At 47.9% G+C, this 27,387-nt stretch overlaps 1 protein-coding gene across 1 annotated transcript in view; it reads right to left on the bottom strand.

Moving 5' to 3' along the window:
* Positions 1-27,387, bottom strand: part of RIMBP2 (RIMS binding protein 2) — a 97,321-nt gene that overhangs the window by 24,093 nt on the left and 45,841 nt on the right. The window contains exons 12-14 of the mRNA XM_077159543.1: positions 6,925-7,083; positions 3,869-4,588; positions 2,362-2,446 (exon numbers count right to left, since the gene is read on the bottom strand). Coding sequence (XP_077015658.1) covers positions 2,362-2,446; positions 3,869-4,588; positions 6,925-7,083 — 964 coding nt within the window. The remainder of the gene's footprint in view (positions 1-2,361; positions 2,447-3,868; positions 4,589-6,924; positions 7,084-27,387) is intronic.

Genomic DNA, 27,387 nt, shown 5'->3' with positions numbered 1-27,387 from the left:
GGGCCCACCCGCCCACCCTCCGTGGCACCCTGGGTCGTCCGGGACCTGTCAGATGTGGCGCTGCGTGACTTCTGCCTTTCTAAACAGCAAAGGGCTCTTAGTCCAGGAGACCTGGAGAGCAGTGGAAGGGACGGCACATTTGTTTAATCGTGGGGGCATTACTTATTAATGGGCAACATTAATTAATTAATGAGCAACTAGGAAGTATATGATTCGTAGGCTTAAGTGCTTCTGAAAAGGAAAATTGATACTTTAGGAAACTGCAAATTTCTCAAAGTCACTGGCCAGACATTTCCCAGGGTGACATGCCCGAATCGCTGCTTCCTGGGCAGGAGACGGACCATCTCCCTTTTGTTTTCTTCTGAAAGTAGGTGGTCACGTGTGTGCGCGGATATGCTTTTAATTATGCTTTATATGCCTTCTTTGGTTGTTTGGCAAACAAATCTGTGATAAAAAGTCAGGCATAAATAAAACAAATCTATCATGGATTTGTTTTTTAACGTTCTTTCCAGTTCCATTATTACAAGGCTTTTACTACTTTAGGGTGTTAGTGCTTAATTACTCCCTTTTCCACTAATTTAAAGGTGCCTCACCCAAGTTAAGATGTGTCTGCAGACTTGGAATTCTTTACGAACACGCCAACCAAAGGCTAGTCTCGGACTCCCTGGTGGGGGGCAGGCCGGTGCACTCCGGACCCCCGGGAGGACGTGGCCACTCGAAGCCCCACACCTGTGTCCTGCAAGCCCTCCCGCCTCGCTCCGGGGGACCGCCAGCCGCAGCCCACGGCGTTAACTGCTCAGCTGCTTGACGGCCACCAGCCCATGTGATGGGCTGTCAGTCTTCACCCGCGAAAGTCGACATCACACGAAGACCGGAAAGCCGATTTCCCCGGTACGGGAGGAAAAGCGGGTGAGCAGGCAGACTGGGTTTTCCCCCGCGTCCGCTGCAGACACACGTCTCCCAGGGCCACCCACTTTAAACGCCAGGACACCTGCTCAAGCTCTGAAGCTATGCCAGAGGGACCGACACAGGGACTAAGTGAAGGACGGCGAGGCGGTCTGAGGTTTGCGCCACGCCGCGGGCTCAGCGCACAGACCATCCTCCCCAGTCACCCGCAGGGCACGGAGCCGACGCTCGCCAACTCCCACTGCGCATATTCTGTTCTTTTTCAGTTTGCTGAAAACACTGTTTTTAAAGGACCGCTAACATTTCATGGAAATTTTGCCGATAAAAGTCTTCCACCCATCACAAACACTAAAAGACAGGAGTGGAAACCGCTGTGTTTTTGCTGCTCTGTTGGAACCATGTGAGGAAGAGAATGCGCTGCAAGAAGAGGCAAACTGAGACGAGCTGTTTGGGTCTGCGAAGTTTTCCTCCCCTGTGAGCTCATCTGATTCACACAGGGGAGCCCGCCGGGAGCGGGGGCCGAGGCACCCGTCAGAGGCCTGCACCCCGCCGGGGCCTGGCTGCGCCCGCGGCTGCAGGAGTGGTTCTGGGGCCTGGCTTCCCGCACCCCAGCTCACGCGCTGACCTCTACGCCCCTCCAACTCGGGCAGGACACCTTCTGGAACTGTTTCGTCAAGGTTATTCCAGTAACGGGCCGACCCCCACCTGACCTGCAGCCAGTCTGCCCTCCCGGTGGGCTAAGCAGAGCGAGGAATGCGACAGCTGGCCGAGGAACGACCGGCTGAATCCCAAAAAGTGACGACAACAACAGGACAGCCGGCCGGCAGTGACCACGGCTGGAGAGGGGCCTCTCGTGGCTCCCAGCCCGTGCCCAAGGGCTCTGCACATAAAGGAAACTCTCTGCTACGCAGGGCTTAGCTGGTAACTCGAACCCATCACCGTCCCTGTGTCTGTGTCTTCTTGCTGTCCGTTATTCTTTGCACACATCCTGTGACCCCGCAGGCATCCCATGTCCCTGAAGGCATCCTGTGACCCTGCAGACACCCCATGACTCTGCAGGCACCTCATGTCCCTGCAGACACCCCATGACTCTGCAGGCACCTCATGTCCCTGCAGACACCCCATGACCCACCCCGTGACCCCGCAGGCATCCCGTGACCCCGTGAGCAAGGGCGGACAGATGGGGCACCGACGTCCCTCAGCGCTGGTGACCCAGAGCCCCTCCAAGGGAGGTAAAAACGGAGGGACGAAGTCCGGCGTTAAGGCCGGTGTGTGGTTCTGGGGGTGCTCGCGGACAGGTCTCATATTTTGCGCTTTCACTGCGTCTTGACCCTAAATGGCGGAGAGTTTTCCGCACAGGGCTGAGCGCACTGGCCCTGCTGAGGTGTCTCCACACGGGGGTGGGATGGGGGCTGCCTGCCGCGTGGGGGGACAGCGCCCGGGCCCACCACTCACCGGGGGGTGCGGCCAGCCACGGCCGCGCAGAGCCCGCAGCGCCCAGAGGAAACTTCCGTCCCGCCGACGCCGGGTTCCCTAAAATCTAGAGAGAAGACAGCGACAAGGACACGTCAGGCCTGCGGCCGGGAGCTCGGGGCGGGGGCGCAGCAAAATCAACTCAGGCTGGCAGCAGAAGCACTACAAGGGCAACTAAACTTAGCTTTTAACTGAAAGGTTAGCTGAATGACCTGGAAGAGAAAAGCCGCTTGCCCCAGGCCCCCCATTTCCTACCCTGAGCCCCGTGCTGACACGCGCGTCGGGGGGAGCAAAAAAAATAATGCCTTGGGGATGGAGGGGTCCTTTTGTCGCCACCGCTGCCCCCAAAGCCGAAAGCCTTCCAACCCCAGGGGCGGTGGCTGCTCTGGAGCCCTGGAGTGGGGGCACGCGCCCCAGTCCCCCGCCACTCCTGAGCTGCCGATTGGGGGTGCGGGGAGGGGGGCAGATGCTGCGTTGCCCAGGGTCCCGCACGTGAGGGCAACGGCAGCTCAGAGACGGAGGCTTCTGCTCTGTGGTTTGTCTTTGAGTCACGCCAACGCCCTGGCCCGGCTCCGAAGACACCAGCGCAATCCAGGGTGACTGCAGGGCTGTCCTTTCCGGGTGCGTGCACCTCGCACTTATTCTGAAGGGACTCAAGACTGCAGCTTATGGGTGAGGCATTCGAGCAAAGGCACAGGGGCCGAGCCGTGGGGCGGGACCCCAGGCAGTGAGGACCGCGCGCTCCCTCTCCCAGGCGCACGGTGGCGCCCTACTGCTGGGTCCCCGGGGGCTCACAGAAACGTGGGGTGTACAGGAGCACACGTGGAGGGCAGGGGGGGAGGGACGGACGAAGCCCCAGTGAATCCCTACTTGCGAGGCCGACAGCGAACCCACAAGCAGGGGGCTGCACCTGGAGCGAGACACAAAGGCCAGAGATGCAATTCTGATTCTGAAAAACCGTGGAGGCAGAAAAGAAACCGGGTGAAAAAACTTTGGAAACAATATACAAAAAATGAATTTCGTCAATAACTGTTCCGTGGTCTTTTTCCAGAAGCATGAAAGCCAAAACACAAAGAAAATACCAAGAGAAATAACAACAACAAACCTTCAACAGACTTGTTAGTTACCTAAAAGTTCTAGAGATCATTTTGAAAAAGCAAAAAATGTTGCCAAACTTTTGGCTAACCGTGGTTCAGCTAACCCTTAATTAAAATTTAGATTCAGTTGTCCTTTAATTAAAGCAGGCAGAGTCACTGACTCTGTGGGGAAAAGTCACTGTCAGAAAGCAACGTAAAGAGGCCTGCAGCGCCGTGCAGAGCCCGGGAAGCAATGGACTTAACAAATCAAAAAAGCATGGAAAACTCAAGAGCCAGCCGAGATGCCCCAGGGATGGAGACCAAACGAAAACCAAAGGGGAAGAAAGGGAACGAAAGGAAGAGAACGGATCGGTTGGGCAAGCAGATGTGAGAAGGAAGTTCACTGCACACACCCACGGACCCTCTGCCGCTCGGGGAGGCTGCTCTGCATGGCGGCCTGTCACCCTACTGTCGGGCACGTGTACGCTTTTCCTCCAGACAGCCCGGGCATCTCCGTGATCCACAGGCTCATCCCAGCCACGCTTCCTGGGGCTGGGCTGCTCCTGGCTGGGCTGGGCTTCGTCACTTCGGATGGTGCCACTGGGGTCCACTTGGTCCCCAAAATCTTCTTCGATGCTGCTCTGGCGGGTCAGGGTCCGCCTCCGGGCCAGCAGCGGCCTCAGGCTCCTGGTGCAGGGACACTGGGCAGGGCCGGGGCTGCACTTGGGGGCGGGGGTTCTGAAGCTGAATCTCAACTCTTCTTCTTCGCTCCCGCAGTCAAGGCCACTGTCAGGGCTTCTGGTGGCCCCGCGGCTGGGCCGGGAGCCTCTGTCTTCAAGGATCGAGTCGTCCGCGGGGAGGGGGGCCCCCGGGCCCCGGGATTTGGAGGGAGGCCAGGAGCCCTGGGCAGCCTCGTCACCCCAGCAGGGCCAGCCGGGCCCGGGGCCTCTGGCCAGCAGGGCCCTGGCTCTCGAGGGGCGCCCCACGCCCGGCCTGTGCAGGAGTTCGCCGGGCTCCCCCTCCTCCTCCGCTACTTCGGGGATACTGAAAAGCCTCTTACTGTGGAGGGTCTGCGGGGGGAGCTCGGGCTGCTCCGAGAGGGTTCCTTCAGCGCTCCCATCCTGACAGCGCTCCTTAGGGGGTGTGCGTGACAGAGCAGGTGCAGAGACATGTGGGGCCCAACAGAACGCGGGGCGAAGGGAAGGAAAGAAAACACAGACAGCATTAGTCTCGAGGCCAGGAGGGGCGCGAAGCATGCAGGAGGCAGTGGAGGCCCTGAAATGACAAGGGCGCGTTACAGGGCCGGTGCCGGGGCGTGGCTGGGGGGGGGGGGGGGCAGCGCACGGGGCGGCGGGGGTCTTTCAGGCGCAGCCATGCGGGTATGCTGAGAAGGCACGAGGCAGCCGGGACCGAGGCAGGGGGGCTCGCCTTCACCCCCAGGGTCAAGAGGGGCCAGGGGACCTGCGTGTCCACTGCCTCTGCACCTCCTTGAAAAGCAGGGGTGCAACTGCCTGGAGGCCAGAGGGGCCAGAGCCGACCCCCAAGGCTGCACCCAACCCCTGGAGCCCCACCCGCCGGGCTCCCTACAGCCGCTCTAGCGCTTCTTGCCACTGGAAACTGCCTGATGTGTGCTTTTGGCTGCCACCTACGTGTCGCCTCTCCATGGCTGAGCCGTCAGCTCTGCCCGCACAGGGAGCTGCCGTGCAGCCCCAGGGACCGTGCACGATTACAGCAGGGGCCCGGCCAGGGCCTGCGGGGGACAGCGTGCCTATGGGGCTCTCCTCCAGCTCCTGGACCACGGGGTCCTGGAGAGCCTGGGCCCCAGGACCTGGCACGGGGCAGGGCGCCAGGGCCACTCGCGGGAGGGGCGCTACAGGCCCCAGGCTGCTGCGTTTGGCCCTGTCTGCGGAAACAGCCCGCCTCGGCTGCACCCCACGCCACACGCCGCAGCTGGGGCTCCTCCTTGCTGGCCCCTGCCTAGTGCCCCCCTCCAGGGGCTCGTGGAGGCACCCACTGCCCATAACCACATTGGAAGATGTGGGTGTGCTGGGGCGCCCGGTCCCGGCGCTCAGCTCCGCTGGCGAGGTGGGAGGTGGGCGAGAGACCCTCGGGGCAGAGGGCCCGTCTGCACTGGCCCCCACGTGCTGGCAGGACAGCGTCCATGGCGGCCCCTCCCGCCCGGCTTGTGCTCCAGGGCAGGGTCCCGAGCCAGCTTGGGGCACTGAGGCCTTGCCCGCCCCCCGGCCCCTCCCAGGTCTGCTGGGTTGTGCTCACTGAGCCCTGCTCAGGCCCCCACGGGAGAGCAGAGAATGGACGCCAACGTCAGGCCGTGCGTCAGGCGGCTCCAGGATTGGGGCAAAGCACTGGACGTTTTCGGGGGGCTGGGACTCGCCCCCAGGGCAGCGCAAGGCTTCCTCCCTCAGGGAGCCCTGGGTAAACCGGTCAGGGGCCAGGAGGGACAGCAGGAGCTGCAGCCGTGCAGGGCGTGCCAGGGAGGGGCGTGCCCGGCGCCCACGGGGTACCCCAAGGAGCCCAGAGTGTGGGACTGGGCGCCGCAGCCAGGTATGGGTGTCGCCTTCAGCCACCGTGCCAGGTGCCCACTCGGGGCTCCGGGAGCCACGGGGTGCCTGCGGGCTCCTGCCGAGGGCTCTGCCCCAGAGGCCTTGTCCCCGGGAGCACCCCTGGGCCTGCCTCGCACTCTCTGTCCCCCTCCCGCGCTGCACAGGGATAAGATCCAGACCGGCACCCCAGGCCCGCGGGGACAGAACCGGCTGCCAGGCACCAGAGGCAGGACACTGCCCATGGGCAAGGAGAGAGGACGAGGTGTCTCGAGGCGGCCCTCACCAGCTCCATGCTGGCCTCAGGTCAGCCCCCCAGGAGCCCCTGCCCTCAGCAGGCGGGGAGAGGCCCTGTGTCTCACGGCGGGAGGTGGTCCGGGGCGGCCAGGGGAACCCCCGGCCTGGCTGGGGAGGCGCTGGAGGGCAGGGTCTTGCTGGTCCGGGGAGTCCCCTCCTCTGACAGGCGGTGCCCCCCCTCACTTCTGCCCACACGCGCCTTCAAGGCAGCTCAAGCCCCCTCCTAAGGACGTGCTGCCCAGTCCCATGGGTGGCCCTGCATCCCTCTCCTAGCTCTGACCGAGAGAGCCGATCTGCCCCTCCAGGCGCTGACCCAGCACGGACGGGCACTCAGGGCAGGCACAGAACCGCCCTTGTTCGGCTCCTTCCAGGGCAGCCCCCGAGGCAGCACTCAGTGCTTCCTGGGGCACAAAGGGGTGCCCCAACCCCCCTCCCAGGTGTTTTGGCAAAGAGCAGGATGGAAGTGCACTCCTGAATGCAAATTCAACAGCGAGGAAAAGGCTAATCCAAACGCCTGGGCTCCTGGCTACAGGGGAGACCGCTCAGCGGCCTGGGAGAAGGACCAGGACGGGCTGGCTGGGCCACTCTGGGGGGCCTGGGCCCCAGCCACTGACCTTGAGGGCGCTGTGGGAGGTGCCGCTGGGCCGCCGCCGCCCCCCGCCTTCCAGCTGCATCTCCAGGTAGAGCTCCTCCTCGTCCTCCTCCATGATGTCCGAGAGGTCGGAGCCCCGGCTGCTCTCGGTGTGGTACCCGTCGGCATGACAGCAGTGCGGCTGGCGCCAAGAGAAAGAAGGCTCACCCACGGCCCTCGGCGTACCAACGCCTCCTGCACCTCAGAGCTCCCCCCCATGCCCCCCCCATGCCCCCCCCATGCCCCCGCCGTTCCCTCCCTGCTGAGTCGGGACCTCACCCACCTTGAGACGTGTGTGGGTGTGCGTGGGTGTGCGCACGTGTGCGTGGGTGTGCGCACCTCCTCTTAGGGGGAGGAGGTGGATGCGGGCCAAGGGCATTTTCCGTCCAGCGCTGCGGCAGAGCTGGGCTCAGAGGGAGCTCGCCCAGTCCCAGCCCAGGCGGGGACAGGTTATGAAACCCTCCAGTGCCGGGTGGGCAGGGAACCCTTCCGGGTCTACCAGGAACGTGGGCGACAAGATATTCTTCTGGGTCCCATCAGCCTGTCCAACTTGCTGGCTGGACAAAGGCTCAAGGCAGAGGTTGCGAGCCCAGATGACAGCAGGGAGGGCTGGGTTTCTTCTAAAACACGCGTCCTGCGCACACACTACGCCAGCCAGCGGGCTCTCTGGCCACAACCTTTCCTCCCAACGCCTGGAGATCCCGAGAAGTGCCTCCCTGCCGAGAACGGCCTGGCCTGGGCCGGAGGTCCCTGCCACCAGGTGTGGGTGCAAGCAGGACTGCTCTTGCTGGGGTGAGCCCCACGCCCCGGAGGTCAGTAGCCCGGAGCACCGTCCTCGTGTTTAGTCCTACTCAAGGCCTCGAGAGTCTGGCAACAGCCATGCAACGGCCACTCGGCGGCTGGTGCCCAAAAGGGAAAGTTTCAACAAATCAAACCGCACACCCCACTGAGCTCAGACTTAGAAGCGCGACTTTGCCCCGAAAGATATTCTGGTTTTGCTGAATGGCTTCAAGAACTGCGTCTTTTCTTGTCAACGGGCAACAGGGTACATGTACTTGATGCTTCCTGCTACAGACCGAAAATACCCCCCTTTCAATGATGAACCTAGGTAAAGACACACTCGTGGCCTGCTGAGGAGACGACAGAAGCACAAGGCAGAATGTTCCGGCTGAATGGTGCCCTGTGAGAGGACGGCGGGGACATCCTCAGCTTGAACACGCCACTGTGTGAGCCTCTGAGCTGCCCTGAAGGAGGAGGAATGACAGGCGAGGGGCAGCGGGGACGTGGAGGAGAGGACAGCACCACGTGACGCAGGCAGGGGTCAAGGCCAGGAGCCCCGGGTGGCGCCACTGCCTGGGCCCCAAAGAAACACGCCTTCTACCAGTGACTCGGTGGCTGGCCTCTGAAACCTTTTTGGAGATGAAGAAAAGCAGTCCATGTGCAATGGACATTTGAAGTGACCACAGGTGGGACAAGCTGTCATCGCCCAAGAGGAAGGGAGACCCGAGGGCCCCACCCCACCTACCTACACCTGCATCAGGAAAGCATAAAACCCTATGTAAGCAGGGGTGATGGGGCCAACACGGAACATAAAATCCAGAGGTTCAGGGGAAAAAAAAGGGACAATTCTCACTTGTTCAGAAGGTAAAGACTGCAGAACGATTCCACCAATGCAGGATCAAAGAAAGAAACATACCATGTGTTTCCACCCAGGTTGGGATGTGCCAAAGACAGCAGCCAGGGCCCTCCCACCTCCCACCACGGACACAGGCTGTAAAATCCGTCACAGCAGCGAGACAGACCCCATCGTCTTGGGAATGAGAAAGGGGAGGACACTTTCAGGTCAGCGAGGACGAAACATGGGCAGAGACTATGTCCAGCCCCGGGTCCTGGGCAGCAGGCAACCTGATACCTGCCTGGGGAACAGCTGCAGATGAGGGCGGCTGGGGACGAGTCCTCTTTCCCAAGTAAAGTGGGAAACACAGCCCCAAACTGAGCAAAGTGAGCACACAAGAACCCCCAGTTTCAGCCCTGCCTGGTCAGACCCAGCCTGGGCTCCGGGAGGGGGTTCGGCCCACAGGGTCAGACCCAGCCTGGGCTCCGGGAGGTAAACAGCTTCTTAGAAAGATGAAGTCACCAGACAGTGCCATCCGCTGAGACAGCTGGAGAGTGCAGGGGAGCTGCAGGGCTTTTCAGCCCCTCCAGACCCATCCGAGCTGGTCTGTGCCCCCTGAGTGGGTTCTAGCTGGGAAATACGGATGACCCAACTGTCAAAGCCCTGCCCTAACACAAACCCAGGTCTTACAAGCTGGTGAAAGCAGAGCCCTCCTGGGGTGAGCAGACTAGCCTTATCCGCACACAGAGACCCTGCTGTCGTGTCCAGTGCCTACCCCCATCCCAGAGGGAGGCTGCTGTGGGCACCTGGTTCCGGCAAGCTGGGGGCAGAGCCGATCTGACAGCTGGCTGCCCAAAGAGACTTCAAGTCCCGCTGCCTCTGTCCTTTCTCCACGGAGGCCTGAAGTGCTTGCAGCACACGCAGGCTGAGAGGTGGGGACAAGGCTGGGAGCCGCACCACAACACTAGGACCCCTTCCCCACCCCTGAGGCCCCCAAGCCCACAGGACCAGGCTGGCGAAAAGCGGGGCGCTCCCAGAAAGGGTGTGGGCCGGGGAAGGTGGAGGTCTCAGTCCCACTGTGCCCAGTGCACAGCCCCCAACCCTGCAGGTCACGGTTTCCAGTGCCCGTGGAGAACGGCGGCCTTCGTTGGCCTGTGGCCTGGTGGGGCCCAGCCAACAAATCTCCTAAATAAATTCAATGGGTTGGGTAAAGACATAAAGGATATCAAGAAAATACTAGAAGAGCATAAAGAATTTTAAAGAATAAATAGAAAAACAGCAAACCTTAAGGAAATGAAAGATACTGTAGATCAAATTTAAAATATACTGGAGACACACAACAGCAGATTTGAAAAGAAAGAATACGTGAACTAGAAGACAGGACAACTGAATTCAAAAGCACAAAAGAACAAATGGGAAAATGGAAAATTTTGAATTGGATCTCAGAGAAGTGATGACCAACATAAAGCAAACAAATACAAGAAGCACTGGTGTTCCAGAAAAAGAGTAAAAAGCTAGGAAGACTATTTAAGGAGATAGTTGGGGAAAACTTCCCAAATGATATAAAAGACATAAATTCGCAAATCAAAAAGCTCAACAAAATCCTACTAGAATAAATCCAAATATACCCACTCTAAGACACATACTAATCAGGCTATCAAATGCTGAAGAGAAGCAGAAAATCCTGAAAGCAGCAAGAGAAAAGCAATTTGCCACATACAAGGGAAGCCACATAAGACTGAGTTCTGAATACTCAACTGGCAAGAGGCAGGGGTACAATATATTCATGATTCTGAAAGAGGAAAACTGCAAGCCAAGAATCCTTTATCCAGCAAAGCTGTCTTTCAAAAGTGAGGGAGAGGTTAAAATGTTCACAGACCAACAACGGCTGAGAGAATTTGTTAACAAGAGACCTGCCCTAAAAGAAAGATTAACAGGAGTTCTGTAAGCTGGAAAAAAAAGACAGGAGAGAGGTCTAGAGAGGGCACAGAACTGAAGAGTATTAGTAAGGGTAATTTAAAGATAAAAAGAGAGAGAAGAAAAAATACATCTGACAAAGAAAAACCAAAGAATAAGACTGTTGAATCAATTACTGCCTTTAGAGTAATAACTTTGAATGTCAATGGATTAAAGTCCCCAATTAAAAGACAGTTTGGCAAAATGGATTAAAAAGTATGACCCATCTATGTGCTGTATACAAGAGACTCAGACCCAAGGATACAAACAGACTGAAAGTGAAAGGATGGAGAAAGATATTCTATGCACGTTTTAGCCAAAAGAAAGCAGGGGTAGCTATATTAAAATCAGACAAAATAGACTTTAAGTGCAACATCGTCGTAACAGACAAAGAAGGACACTACACAGTCATAAATGGACAATACACCACGAAGAAATAACAATCATAAACCTGCATGCACCTAATCATGGAGCGTCAAAGTACGTGAGGCTAACACTGGCAAAACTTAAGGGAGCTACGGAAGTTTCTACAATGAACAGAAATAGGAGACTTTAATCCACCACCCTCTTCTATCGCTAGAATAACTCCTCCCCCCATTGTAAAAGCCATTCAGGGGCGAAAATCTCCCTGACAACGTGACTCCCAGGATGATTCTGGCCTTGGGACCACGGGACTGAAAAACCTTCCAGACCAAAAAGGGGGAAAGAAGTGTAATAAAACAAGGCATCAGAGGCCAAGAGAGAGCAGATGGAGTCAGGAGGCTGCTCTGGAGACTGCTCTTATGCCAGCTTCAGTTACAGAGTGCTGATCACATGGTCTGCTAAACCCCAGTCACCATCCCTCCTGTTGACTCTCAGGACACCCAGGGCTCGAGCTGAGACCCTATAAAGGTTTCATGCACTAGGGTTTGCCTTCCTGGAACATGTAACTCCTGGAGGGCTCCTAGGCCAGATAAATCCTGAAACCCAGAGGGACCAGCCTCTCCAAGATTAACAATTAACTACATACGCCTACCCTTTCGTGTGGACACTCCTCAGCAAGAAAAAGTCAGAATGGGCATTGCCTAAAGATCGTTATAGACAGGGAGAAGGATTAAAGGAGAAGGAGGAGGTATCACAGAGAAAATATGACTTAACAAATGAATATGACTGCTGAATAAGTATTCCTTCTAGCCTCCAGGGTTTTGGAGGAACGAGAAGGAAAATTCTGAGATGGTGGGATGGTTCCCCACGACAAACTCTGGGGTGTGTTCTGTAGCTACTTGTTGAAGTAAGTTTCGAAAATTATTACTTTTTCCTTTCTTTGCTTTGTATATCTTATTTTTTACAATAAAAACGTTTTTTTAAAAGAATAACAAGATGGAAGCACAGAGAGGCGTCTCCTCCTGCTCCATGAAACAAGAAGGGGGATGGGGGAAATGACCAGACAGTCTCAGGAGCCCGGAGTCAGGCCCAGGACTCTGCATGTGGGCGGCCGTCCCACCACTGCAGCCCCTCTCACCCCGGCCGAGCCTCTAACAGGCCCTGAAGCTGAACTGTAGCCCCTACATGATTCTGGACCTTGATTTGGTGGAGAATAACCGACCAACAAACAGCAAAAGGAAACAATCGGCGACCACAGAAATGAAAGAAAGTGTGGCAGTTATCCCAGAAATGAAAGATTCTCTAGACCAAATTAAAAACATACTGGAGATACACAATAGCAGATGGGAAGAAACAGAAGGAAGAATAAGTGAGCTAGAAGATAGAAAAATTGAACTAGAGTGCAAAAAAGAGCAAATGGCAAGAAAATGGGAAAAAATGCACCTGGATCTTAGGGAAATGACGGACAAGAGACAAACAAATATAAGAATCACTGGTATCCTACAAGGAGAAGAGAAGAGTAAGGGGTTGGGAAGGTCAGTTGAATTTGGGGAAGTTTTCCCCAACTATATAATGTATTATAAAATATATGAATATGGAAGTCAGAGAGGCCCAGTGAACTCCGAATAGAATCGATCTGAAGAGGCCAACTCCACGACACGTACTAATCAGACTGCCAGGTGCTGACGAGAGAGAAATCCATGAGAGCAGCACACACAAGGGAAAACACATAAGACCGACTTCAGATTACCCCACAGGCACAACAGAAGCAAGAAAGCAGTGGGATGATATTTGTAAGAACCTTAACGAGAAAGACTTTCAACCAAGAATCCTTTATCCAGCAAGTTATCCTTCAAAATTGAGGGGGAGATCAAAATCTTCAAAGGCTAAGAAAGATTGAGAGAACGAGTTAACAAGAGACCAGCCCTCCAAGAAATACTAAAGAGAGTCCTGTCAGCTGATAAAAAAGACAGGAGAGGGATGTCTGGAGGAGGGCACAGAAATGAAGAATATGCATCAAGGTAATTTAAAAGAAAAGAGAGAGGGAAGGAAAATAATACACAGACCTGACAATTAAAAACCAAAGACATGATTCCCGGTCCATGCACTTACCAAAAACTGAACAAGCAAAACAAACAAAAAATCAAACAAACAAAAATTCAACAAATGGTGCTGCAATAATGGGATACTCACACAAAAAAATAATGAAATTTGACCCCACCAGACAGCAGACAAAAAAAACAAACAAACAACAACAACAAAAAAACATAAGGCTAGCCTACAAAAAGCTGTGCCTGTTCAAACCAGAAAACAATACCCAGACCCAAAACCTTCACAGGAAGTGGTTGGCAAAAGCCCACATTCACCAATGGCCTTGTTGGATGGGGTGTAAGAAAGACCCTCTCAGAAAGCAAAGCCAAGACCCATAAACACAAGAAAAAAAATACTAAAGGACAAGATGATAGAGTCAAGAACAGCTTTTATCGTAGTTACTGTGAATGTTAATGGACTAAATTCACCAATTAAAAGATACAGACTGGCAGATGGATCAAAAACATAATCCATCTACATGCTGTTTACAAGAGATGCATCTTAGACTCAAGGACATAGTCAGATTGAAAGTGAAAGGATGGAGAAAGATCGTCTATGCAAGCTGTAACCAAAAGAAAGCAGGAGTAGCTATACTAATATCAGACAAAATAGACTTTAAATGTAAAGACATCATAAGAGACAAAAAAGGACGCTATGTATTAATAAAAGGTACAATTCACCAGGAAGAAATAACAGTCATAAATGTGTATTCTCCCAATCAAGGAGCTCCAAAGTATATGAGGCACATACTGGAAAAAGTGAGGGGAGCTATGGACATATCAACAGTAATAGGGGAGACTTCAACACCCCACTCTCTGCTATAGATAGAACAACCAGACAGAGGATCAGCAAGGAAACAGAGAACCTAAATAATGGGATAAATGAATTAGATCTAATAGACATATACAGATCACTGCACCCCCAAACACCAGGACACACATTCTTCTCTGGCGCACATGGAACGTTCTCCAGGATAGATCACAACTGAGTTTCTATAAATTTAATGAGACTGAACTTATCCAAGGCACTTTCTCTGATCACAACAGAATAAAGCTGGAAATTAATAATCACCAAAGAACCAGAGCTTTCACAAATACATGGAGATTAAACAATACACTCTTGATTAGTCAGTGGGTCAAGGAAGAAATTGCAAGAGAAATCAGGAAAAATCTGGAGATGAATGATAATGAGAATACAACATATTAAAACTTATGGGACGTGGCAAAGGCTGTGCTGAGAGGGAAATTTATTGCCCTAATTGACTATATTCAAACACCAGAATGAGCAAAACTCGAGGATTTAACTGCTCACCTACAGAATTTAGAGAAAGAATAGCAAACTAACCCCAAAGCAAGGAAAAGAAGAGAAATAATAAAGTCTGAAACAGAAATAAACAAACTGGAGAAAAATAAAAAAAAATCAGTAAAACTAAAAGTTGGTTCTTTGAGAAAATCAATAAAAGTAATGGTTCCTTAGCTAGACTAAGAAAGAAAAAAGAGAGAGGACACAAATAAAATCAGAAATGAGAAGGGGTTATTACCACAGATCAAGAAGAAATTTAATAAGTCATAAAAGATTATGAACAACTATATACCATCAAACTTGACAACTTAGATGAAATGGACAAATTCCTAGAAACACACAAATTACCTATACTGACTCTAGACAAAACAGAAGATCTCAACAACCAATTACAAGTGAAGGAACCCAATCAGTCCTCAGAAATCTTTCCACACAAAAAGAGCCCAGGGCCAGATGGCTTCACAGGAGAATTTTATCAAACATTTCAAAAACAACTAATGCCAATCCTGCGCAAACTCTTCAAAAAAAAAAAAAAACTGAGGAAAAATGAGTGCTACCTAATTCATTGTATGATGCTAACATCACTCCAATACCAAAACCAGATAAAGACATCACAAGAAAGGAAACCTGCAGACCAATCTCTCTAATGAATACAGATGCAAACATTCTTAACAAAATACTAGAAAATCACATCCATGCCACATTAAAGGAATTATACATCATGACCAAGTGGGATTCATACCAGGAATGCAAGGGTGGTTCAACATAAGAAAATCAATCAACGTAATACAGCACATTAACAAATCAAAAAATGATCATATCGATTGATGCTGAAAAAGCATTTAACAAAATTCAGCATCCTTTCCTGATATAAACACTTCATAAGTTAGGAATCTAAGGAAACTTTCTCAATATCATAAAAGGCATATATGAAAGGCCTATAGCCAGCATCATACTTAATGGTGAGAAGCTGAAAGCTTTCCCCTTAAGATCAGGAATGAGACAAGGATGCCCTCTATCACCACTATTATTCAACATTGTAATAGAAATACTAGCTGGAGTGATTAGATAGGAGAAAGAAATAAAAGGCATCAAAATAGAAATGGAAAAAGTAAAACTCTCATTATTTGCAGATGATATGATCCTATACTTAGAAAACCCTGAGAAATCTACAGCAAAGCTACTTGAGCTAATTAACAAATTCAGCAAAGTGGTGGGATACAAGATTAATGTACAAAAATCAGTAATGTATCTATACACAAGTAATGACCTATCAGAGGTGACACCTAAGTTCCATTCAGAATAGCGACCAGAAGAATCAGATATCTAGGAATAAGCCTAACCAGGGATGTCAAGGAATTATACACAGAAAATTACAAAAAATTGCTAAAATAAATTTAAAATGACCTAAATAGATGAAAGACATTCCATGCTCATGCCTAGGAAGGTTGAATATCGTCAAGATGTCAATTCTACCCAAACTGATCTACAGATTCAATGCAATACTTAAAATCCCAACAACCTACTTTGAAGACTTGGAAAAACTGGTTAGCAAATTTATATGGAAGGGGAAAAGACCCCGAATAGCTAAAGATATCCTAAAAGAGAACGGCAAAGTGGGAAGACTCTCACTTCCTGACTTTACGGCTTACTATAAAGCCATTGTGGTCAAAACAGCACAGTATTGGCACAAAGATAGAAGGGCTGACAAGTGGAATAGAATCGAGAGTGCAGAGAAAGACCTGCGAATTTATGGACATTTCATCTGTGATAAGGCCCCCAAATTCAGCAGATTGAGACAGAATAGTCTTTCAATGAATGACATGTGAGAACTGGATTTCAATAGCCAAAAGAATGAAAGAGGATCCCTAACTTAACACCCTATACAAACACTAATTCAAAATGGATTAAAGATTTAAGTGTAAGAACCAGCACCATAAAACTTCTAGAAGAAAACGTAAGGAAACATCTTCAAGATCTAGTAATAGGAGGTAGCTTCTTAAACTTTATACCTAAACCACAAGCTATGAAAGGAAAAAATAGACAAATGGGAATTCCTTAAGATTAAGAGCTTCTGTGCCTCAAAGGACTTTGTTAAAAAGGTGAAGAGGCAGCCAACTCGATAGGAGAAAATAGTTGGAAATCACATAAAGGCTTGATACCCTGTGTACATAAAGAAATCATACAGCTCAACAACAAAAGAACAAGAAACCAATTATAAAATAAGCACAGGAAATGAATAGGCCCTTTTCTGAAGAGTAAATAAAGATGGCTCAAAAGCACATGAAGAGATGCTCCTAAGACAACAATGAGACACCACCTCACACCTATAAGAATGGGTCTATCAAACAAACAGGAAACAATAAATGTGAGAGAGGATGTGGAGAAATTGGAATACTTATTCAGTGTTGGTGTGAACGTATGATGGTTCAGCCACTGTGGAAGTCAGTTTGGAGATTTCTCAGAAAAGCAAATACTGAGTTGCCCTATGACCCGGCAATACCAATGTAGTCAGTATATACCCAGAAGAATCAAGGGCAGTGACACGAACAGACATTTGCACACCGATATTCATAGTGGCACTATTCACAATTGCCAAGAGATGGAAACAATCCAGGTGCCCAACAACAGAGAAGTGGATAAGCAAAACGCGGTATACACATACGATGGAATATTATGCATTTAGACAAGATGAAGTCTGAAACACGGGTGAACCTTGAGGACATAATGCTGAGTGAAACAGACACAAAAGGACGGACACTGTATGATCCATTATTATGACTCTGGAAAAGCCTCCAGTGTTTTGGGGCAGCTAGAAGGAAAACGCTGAGAGGAGGGCATGGGAGCCCATGACACACTCTGGGACCTGTTCTGTAGCTGCTGATTGAAGCGTGTTTTGACAATTATTGCTTTTTTCTTTCTTTCCTTTGTATATACGTTATATTACACAACAACAACAACAAAAAGGAAAAAGGAAACTATAGGCAGCTGTGGTAATATCAGATAAAATAAAGTCCTGAAATCAAAAATTTCAAAATGTTTAGCAACACAGGTCATTACTATAGCGATGCAGATATTTGTAATAACCTTCTACTTGATAGTTTGAGAAAAGTCAGTTTTGACAGCTGATCAAATGGTATTTAAGTTAGTGTTTAATATTTAGGATTTAAGAACTTTGCTATCTGAATTTGTAGATTTTTTCCTTGTTGCCTTAGTTTTAAAATTGGTTTATGAAACTTACTATGCAAACACAGGTTTTACAATGATTATCTGGATACCTTATCTAAATACGCCTATGGTTAAGCTAACTAAGATATCCATTTTTGATGGCTTTAAGTGTATTGTTTCTTTTCTTAAAGATATTTTAAAAAAGAATAACAAGACAGAGAATCAAGAAGGAAACAACAGAAACAACGTGATAAGCGAATCAGACCTAACAGACATGGAGACCACTGCACCCCCAAACACCAGGTTATACATTCTTCTCAAGTGCTCATGGAATGTTCTCCAGGACAGACCATAGTATTAAAAGCACTTACTCTGACCATAACAGAATGAAGTTGGAAATCAATAACTACCAAAGAACCGAACTTTCACAAACATATGGTGGCTAAACAACATACACTTAATCAACCAGTGTTCAAAGAAGAAACTGCCTGAGCAATCAGTAACTATCTGGAGACAAATGAAAATACAACATATCAAAACCCATGGGATGCAGCAAACATGATACTGAGAGGGACATTTATAGCTCTAAACACCTACATTAAAAAGGAAGAAAGATCTGCAACTAAGAGCATAACTGAATAACTGAAGAACCTAGAAAAAGAGCAGCAAACTAACGCTAGAGCAAGTAGAAGAAAAGAAATGACACAGATTAAAGCAGAAATAAATGACTTGGAGAACAAAAAAACAATAGAGAGAATCAATAAAACCAAAAGTTGGTTCTTTGAGAGTAAAAAGATTGACAAACCCTTAGCCAGACTGACAAAAAAGAGAAAAGAAATAATAGGTAAAATTAGAAATGAGAAGGGGTTCATTCCCATAGACCCTGAAGAAAAAAAAAAATCATAAGAGGTGACTACCAACAATGTAAACCAACCAACTAGTCAGCTTAGACGAAATGGACAATTTCCTAGAAGCACATAAACAACCTGTACTGACTTGAAAAGAAATAGAAGACCTCAACAACCAGTCACAATAAAGAGATCCAATCAGTCACCAAAAACCTCCCAACAAAGAAAAGCACAGGGCCAGATGGCTTCACAGGGAAATTTTACCAAACACTTTCAAAAAGAACTAACATCAATCCTACTCAAACTCTTCCAAAAAACTGAGGAAAAAGGAACATTACCTAACTCATTCTATGAAGCGAATATCACTCTAATGCCAAAACCAGATAAAGATACAACAAGAAAGGAAAACTATAGTGCAATCCCCTTAATGAACATGGACACAAAAACTTCAACAAAATACTAACAAACTGAATCCAATGGCACATTTAAAAGAATTATACGCCACAACCAAGTGAGGCTTATTCCAGGCATGTAATGGTGGTTCAACACAGGGAAATCAATCAATGTAATAGAATGCATTAACAAATTGAAGGGGAAAAAACATTAACAAATTGAAGGGGAAAAGATCACATGATTATCTGAACTGATGTTGAAAAGGCATTCAACAAAATTCAGCATCCTTTTCCGATAAAAACACTTCAAAATGTAGGAATCAAAGATAACTTCCTCAATGTGATAGAGGGCATATATGAAAAACCCACAGCAGCATCGTACTCAAAGGACAGAGACTGAAAGCTTTCCTCCTAAGATCAGAAATGAGACAAAAATGCTCACTGTTACCACTATTCAATGTTGTGCTAGAAGTTCTAGCTACAGCAATTAGGCAGACAGAAAGAATAAGTAAAATTTTCATTATTTGCAGATGACACAATCCTATATTTGGAGAATCCTGAGAAATCTATGACAAAGCTACTTGAGCTAATAAATTCAGTAAAGAAATAGGATACAAGACTAATGCGCAAAAATCAGTTAGTGTTTGTATACACTAGAAATGACATAACCAAGGAGGCAATTAAAAAAAAATTTCCATTCACAATTACAACTAAAAGAATCAAGTGGCTAGGAATAAATTTAATCAAGAATATAAAGAAGCTATACCCAGAATGTATACCTAGTCACAATCACAACTAAAAGAAGCAAGTGGCTAGGAATAAATTTAATCAAGAATGTAAAGAAACTATAAACATTGCTAAAAGAAATCAAAGATCTAAATAGGTAGAAAGACATTTTGTATTCATGTATTCATTCAAGGTTAAATGTAGTTAAGATGTCAATTCTATGCAAGTTCATCTATAGATGTAAAATAATACCAATCAAAATCCCAAAAATCTACAGATTTGGAAAAGTGAAATTACACGTCACTTGGTTGTGGTGTATAATTCTTTTAAATGTGCCAATGGATTCAGTTTGCTAGTATTTTGTTGAAAATTTTTTTCTTTATTTGGAAAGAAAAGGGGTCTCAGCCAAAGCACCCTAAAAAGGAAGAATGAAGTGGAAGGACCTATATTTCCCTGACTTTAGAGCTTATTATAAAGCCGCAGTGGCAAAAAAAAAAAAAAAATAGCATGGTATTGGCACAGACGTAGACTCATTGACCAATGGAACTGAATTGAAAGTTCAGAAATAGACCCTCAGATCCATGGTCAACTGATTTTTGACAAGACCCCCAAATCCACTGACCTGGGACAGAATTGTCTTCAATAAATGGGGTTGTGAGAACTGGATCTCCACATTCAAAGTAAAGAAAGAAGACCCCTACCTCACACCATATACAAAAACTATCTCATTGTGGATCAAAGACTTAAATGTTAGAGTAAGACCGTAAAACTCCAAGAAGCATATGTAAGGAAGTTTCTTCATGATCTCATGGTAGGAGGTGGTTTCTTAGACCTTACACCCAAAGTACAAACAATGAAAGAAAAAATAAACAAATGGGAACTTCTCAAGATTCAACACTTCACTGTTTCAAAGGACTCTGTCAAAAAGGTAAAGAGGTAGCCAACTCAATGGGGGAGAATATTTGGAAACCACATATCTGATAGGGGATTGATATTCGGTATATATAAAGAAATCTCACAACTCAACAGCAAAAGGGCAAACTACCCAATTATAAGATGGGAAAAAGATATGAATAGACATTTTCTGAAGAGAAAACACAAATGGCTAAAAAGCATGTGAAAAGATGTTGATCATCATTAGTTATTATGAAAATCCAACTCAAAACCACAATGACCTATCATCTCACTCTGATAAGAATGGCTGCCATTAAGCAAGCAGGAGAGTATATACAAAAACTGGAATACTTATTCAGTGCTGGTGGGAATATAATATGGTACAACTGCTGTGGAAGACAAATTCCTCTGAAAACTAAATATCGAGTTGCCCTATGACTCAGAAATTCTGCTACTTGATATATACCCAGATGATCTGAAAGCAGTGACACGAACAGATATTTGTACACCAATGTTCACAGCAGCATTGTTCACAATTGCCAAAAGATGGAAGCAACCCAAATGTCCATCAATAGATGAGTGGGTAAACAAAATGTGGTATATATATATGTGATGGATTTGCCCATTTGGAGCTATGTACTCCAGAAAAGCCAGGTCCTTTAATCCTCATTCAGTATTGCTGGGTGGGATCTTTCTGATTGTTTCCATGGAGATGTGACCACCCAATTGTGGGTAGTAATTCTGATTAGATGGTTTCCATGGAGATGTGTCTCCATCCATTCAAGGTGGGGTTGCTTACTAGAGTCCTTTAAGAGGGAACCGTTTTGGAAAAAGCTTCAGAGGCACAAAAGCCTCCAGAGCTGGCAAAGCCAATGGAACAGAAAGAGCCCTGGGGAGGCCGCTGAAGAATCCTGGAGAGAAAGTTAGCAGAGTCGCCATGTGTCTTTCCAGCTGAAAGAGAAACCCTGAACATCATCGGCCTTCTTGAGCCCCAGGGAAGCTATTAACATAGCCTGGAGAGAAAGCTAGCAGATGCCGCCATGTGCCCTTCCAACTGAGAGAGAAACCCTGAACATCATCAGCCTTCTTGAACCAATGTATCTTTCCCCTGGATGACTTAATTTGAACATTTTCATAGTCTTGCCTTAATTTGGGCATTTTCATGGACTTAGAACTGTGAACATGCAACTTAATAAATTCCCCCATCTAAAAGCCATTCTGTTTCTGGTATGTTGCATTCCAGCAGCTTTTACAAACTAAAACAATAGAATATTCTGTAGCAGAAAGAATAAATGAGGTCCTAAAGCATATGAGAACATGGATGAAACCTGAAGACATAATGCTGATTGAAATAAGCCAGACACAAAAGGACAGGTATTGTTTCACTCTGTTGGTTCTGATGGCTGTTAAGCTTTTTCCACAGTGGTCCCCTCTTTAAAGGGTTCCAGTAAGCAATGATACTTTGAATGTAGAGACACATCTCCATGGAAACCATCTGATCAAAAGATGCCACTCACAATTGGGTGGGTCACATCTCCATGGAAACAATCAAAAATATTCCACCCAGCAATATTGAATGAGGATTGAAGGACATGGCTTTTCTGGGGTCCATAATAGCTTCAAAGTGGCACATTCCACCCTTTGGACCCCCCAAAAGACATGTTCTTTTCAAGTACAAAATACATTCATTCCATAACAATATCAGAAAGCCTTAAACCATTTATAACAATACAAATACAAAGTTAGAAATAGTACAAGATCTCATCAAAGTTAGCAACAGATCTGGTTTGTCCTAAAGCAAAACTCTCCTTTGGCTTTGCACCTGTAAAACTCAGAAGTTATCTACTACTAATATACAAAGGAGGGACAGTCATAGAGTACTTATTCCCATTTCCATACGGAGAAATTGGAAGGAACACAGGATCACTGGACCCAAACAGTTCTGAAAACCTGGGGGGCAAACCCCATTAGATTTCTGAGTCTGAGAGCCTTTATCCTTGGAGCTTTGGAAAGTGGCAGTGCCACCCTTCCCAAGGGCCTATGCAGTGGCCTTGCATTCTCTCCAAGTGCTGGGGTATGTTGCAACACTGGGGTTCATTGTGGGGACCACCTTTTCCTCGGCTCACCTTTTCTATACATTGGAGCAGCACCTCGAATCTCTTCCATCTCTGGGGTACATGCTTAACCCCTCCAGAAAAATGGGGTGGCATCCAGGTCCTCCCCAATCTCCAAGGAGTGTGCGCTATCGTCTCCAAGGCCTGAGGAGCACAACTCTTCTGCTGCCACGAGGTGAAAGGCCCACCCTCTGCCTTTGGGGCAAACTCATGGGTGGGTCCATTCTCCTGGCCCAAAGTTTCTTAGCTTCAGACCTTAGCTTCCATGGTTCTGATTTTGAAGTTATTTTTCTTTCAATTTGTCCCTTTTAGTCCATACTAACAGTGGTTCCATTTATACAGATCCCACAACACTCTTTATTGGTTTTCTATGCAGTACACTGGGATCATGCCCATCAGACAAAAGGACTTGCCACGAATCCTTCCTGGATAACTCCATCTCCAATCCTGGGTTTATCTGAAATGGCTGACTGGTTCCATGTTTGATTCAATCCTCATGTGGGTTCTATTCTCTGGGGTCTCACTTCCTGGAAACCCAGAATTGGAGTTCTGCAGCTCGGAAGGTCAGCATTTAACAGCAACTGTTAAAGAAGCTGATAGGGAGATCAACCTTCTGCTACAGATATGAAGGTAGCAGATCTGGCTAGGACTAAGGTGAATCAGAATACAAGGTAAGGATGTTACAGTCTATATCTTAAAACTTCAACTCCTGTTTGAGACCAAAGGAAGATATTTATTTTGTCCAGAATTTACATTTTCTGTAGCACACTATCTAACTTAACCTGTCTGACCGGTTTATTTAAACAACCTAATTATATTTACATGGAGCCTAAAATAGGGAATGAGATATTGTTATTCTGTATAGCTTAATGTAATGCCTGGGTGCATTCCAGAGTATTTTGGGCAGAAAATAAAAAAGTATTTGCAAAGTCCCTTGAGGGACTAGAGAATAATATGGAACTACCAAACTTCCCCACCTTGGAAATTCCTGATATTTTCTCAAGCATTAGGAGTTTCCAATTTAATAAGCCAAGCCCTTAATCTTAAAACTTGCCCTTATGAAATTTATTTTGGTAATGGTGAAGCTAAGCCTACTTATACTTATGCCTAAGAGTCACCCCCAGAGAACCTCTTTTGTTGCTCAGATGTGGCCTCTCCCTCTCTTTAAGCCAAGCTCTGCAAATAAACACAGTACCCTACCCCTACATGGGACATGACATCCATGGATGACAGTCTCCCTGACATCCTGGGACATGACTCCCAGGGATGAGTCTGGTTCTGGCACTGTGGGATTGTCTGTGCCTTCCGGACTAAAAGGGAGAAAAGAAATGTAATGAAATAAGGTATCAGTGGCTGAGAGAATTCAAATAGAATCAAGAAGCTATCCTGGAGGTTACTCTTATGCAAGTTTCAGCCAGATGCTGCAAATGTTCATGGTATGCCAAGCCCCAACCAACGGTATTCCTGAAAACCATAAAGAATACCCAGTTCTCTACCTATGATTCTTAAAGTTTACTTAAGTTTATTTTTTCAGAAACTTAAAACCTCCAGATGGGTTTCTAGGCCAGATAAGCCCTGAAACCCAGAATTAACAGTCTTCCCCTGAGCATCAACCAGCTGCATCCCCCTTTCCCATAATGTCGACAGCTCTTTTCAGCATGAAGAAATTAGATTGGTCATTGCCTAAATATCCCTAAAGATCGGGAGAAGGATCAAAGGAGAAGGAGGAGTTATAACAGAAAAGATAGGATTGAACAAATGAGTAGGACTGCTGAATCATTATACAGATACTTCCTTTTAGTTTCTAGTACATTAGAACTGCCAGAAGGAGATACCTGAAATGGTGGAACTATAACCCATACTATACTCTACAGAGCAAATTTGTTAAACTGTACTTTGAAATTTATCACTTTTCTGCAGATACATTTCACAATAAAAAATGTTTGAAAAACACGTATAACAAAATTTTTAAAATCTTAAAAAATGGTAAGGTCATAATACCGAGATCATATAGTGTCTGTCCTTTTGTGTCTGACTTATTTCACTCAGCATTATGTCCTCAAGGCTCATCCACACTATCATATGCTTTGGGACCTCATTTTGTCTCACTGCTGCATAATATTATGCCTCAGGTAAAGGAGACAGGGTCCAGGCTCAGGTGAGCTGAATGAGTTGCTCTAAATAACAGGCCAAGAAGTAATCAGCTCCCAGACAGAAAGTCAAGGCAGCTTCCTCTGCGATTTTGCTCTAGTGTGATCTGCGTGAAGATTTTGGGGACAGATGGGAATATGGTGCCCCCCTGCCCACATCACCTTCCCTCCTTCCCCCTCCTTCTCTCCCTCTTCTCTTTTCCCTCTCTTTCTCCATTTCTTCCCTCCTTCATTATTATTATTACAATAATAAAAAAGGTAACTCATATGTATATACAGAGTTGTACAACTAAGACTCTTGATATTTTAGAATATCCTTGGATTTAACGGTTAATCCCCCACTGTCAACTTCTTCCATTTCATGTTTGTGTTGTTTTTATTTATTTCACAGTGCTTAGGTCCAATTTGTTGATTATCTCAAAGACCTATCTTTTTATTTCTACTATCTGTTTTTTAACTCAATTTCTGCTCTTTTATTATTTCTTTCCCTCTACTTTCATTACACACACTTTGTTTCTTTTCCAGGTGTTTGAGATAGATATGTCACTTTCACTTGTATTCCCATAAAAATTATATTACTCTAACTTTTGCTTTAGTTGTATCTCACACGTTCTGATATACAGTGCTTTGGTAATCATTATTTTCTAAAAAAAAAAATGTGCAATTTCAATTGGTTCTCCACTTTGAGTGGAGAGTAATTTTTCTATTTCTTTATTTTCAGTTTTATTGTACTGTGATAAGCCAATGTGGTTTGCATTATTTCTACTTAACAGAACTTAACTGAAGTTTTCTTGGTGACTTCACATACATTGTCAATTTTCACGAACGGTCCATGTACACTCGAGAAGACATATTTGCCTTTATAAGGGTGAACAGTCCAATAAATTAGAGCTAACTTGGGATTGTGTTGTTTAGGTTTTCTATATTCTTATTTTTCATTTTTACCTGTTTGCCTTGTCGGAACTGAGAGTGGGGCATACTGTCCCTTCTAATAATGTGCTTCAGTGCATTTCTCTTCCTGTCTCTTTGTTATGCTTGAAGGCTGCTGCTGCCGATGCAATTATTAAAACATATCTTCCTTGTGAATATATTACAGTATGCTCACAAGGAGGACGGTAATACCATGGCTTTTGGCATTATGAAGTGTCTTTTTTTTTCTCATTAAGTGCTCTTTTCCCCATGAATTCCATCCCATCGGATATCAAGCTCATAATTCCTTCTTCCTCCATGTGCATTTACTTGGTATAGTTCAGCCTGTCCTTTTAATTTTTTGCCCTTTGTTTTGGGGCACCTCTTACAGAAAAGAGCACATTGTGCCTTGTACCAAGTTAAAACTGTCTTTTCATAAATTCAGAGGGACTGTTTATCTTTATACCTGCAGCTGAAATGTTTGGTCTCAGCTATGCCATGTTCGTCTACGTGGCATTTACTGCGCATATTTCCTGTCTGTCTGTCCTTCTATAGGGACTCAGTTTTTCATTTAAAAACATGTCTCGATTAGAAATAAACAAAAGAAGGCAAGAGGTTTCAGTGAACAAACAAGGACCACCCTCTTTGAGAGGGCCTTCCCGAGGGCGGGGGCGGGATCCCCCGAGCCCAGGGCAGATGAGAGTGTCCCTGGGGGAAAGTGGCGGTGCTGCCCACAAGGCCCTTTGTCCTGGGGGGAGAGAGGGTGGCCACTGCATTCACAACAGGGGCCTGCGCGGTGACCCTGCTGGGCAAGTGCTGGTGCTGGGGCCAGGGACCCGGTCTGGGGGACCCCAAGCTCAAGCTGCCCCCTGCCCGGCTGGCAGGGCATGTGGCCTGGGGGTGCAGGGCTTTGCTGGTCAGCGCTCCACTGGCCCTGGGAGGTGAGCGTGCCCGCCGGCCGGGCACAGGAAGGACGGCAGATGCCACCAGAGTGAGCGCCGGTCTTTTCCCCAGAGGAGGAGCCCCCTTGAACCACAGCAAAAGGGAATCCCAAAGGAGCTGCCCCTTCCACACCTCCGTCCTCAGACGCGGCAGCCCCCTGCAGCTCTGCCAGGCACGCACCTTTGCCACCAGCCTCGGGGTGTGTGGGTGACATTACGTAAAACAGGGTGACCCTTTCCAGGCCAGAGTGGCAGCCGCCTCCCTGCCCTCCTTTCACTCATTAATGCCTCCGACCTGGCGTCCCGTGCCAGGGACAGCGGGGGCCAATGCACAGACGAGGCCCTGGCCTTGCACACACAACCCAGCAGGCAGGCGCGCCGGGGTGCACGTGCCACGGGCGAAGATGAGGAGGGGCTCCCAGGGGCTGGGGGGCCCGGGGAGAGGGCCGAGGGCCACGGGCTGGGGTCCACAGGGCAGGCGAGGAGGGGGACAGCAGCCCAGGTCCAGGGAGCATCTGAAGACTGCAGCAAGAAGCAGCCTGACCTGTCCAGCGAAGGACAGCGGCTGTCTCCAGGACCACAGGCGCGCGCCCCGCGGGCTTCTCACATTTAAATTAAGTCAATCAGGGTTCTGTTTTCAGTTGCATTGGCCCTTTCCAAGTGTGCAAAGCCACCCCTGAAGACTGGGATTGTGCGGATGAGCATGTGTCATTCCAGAAGGTTCTACTGGGCAGCACTGACCTGGAAGGTGGGCAGTGTGGCTGACGTGCGCCGAGAGGGGAACGAGCCGAGCTCAGACAGGCAGGGGCCAGCCTCGCAGGGGGTCTGGAGGTCACAGTCAGCAGCTGGGCTTCTTCCAGCTTAACAGGAAGCCACAGCGAGGCTTTAAGGAGGGGAGGGGCTCAATCTGGTTTGCAGTTTTAAAAGAAACCTCCAGGTCTTTAGTGGAATCTGGACTACAGGGAGGTAAAGGTAGG

The sequence above is a fragment of the Tamandua tetradactyla genome, chromosome 5, assembly GCF_023851605.1.
Source record: "Tamandua tetradactyla isolate mTamTet1 chromosome 5, mTamTet1.pri, whole genome shotgun sequence".
Taxonomy (NCBI): domain Eukaryota; kingdom Metazoa; phylum Chordata; class Mammalia; order Pilosa; family Myrmecophagidae; genus Tamandua; species Tamandua tetradactyla.
The sequence above is the reverse complement of the archived record's forward strand: the minus strand, read 5'-3'. Positions and strand labels throughout refer to the sequence as shown.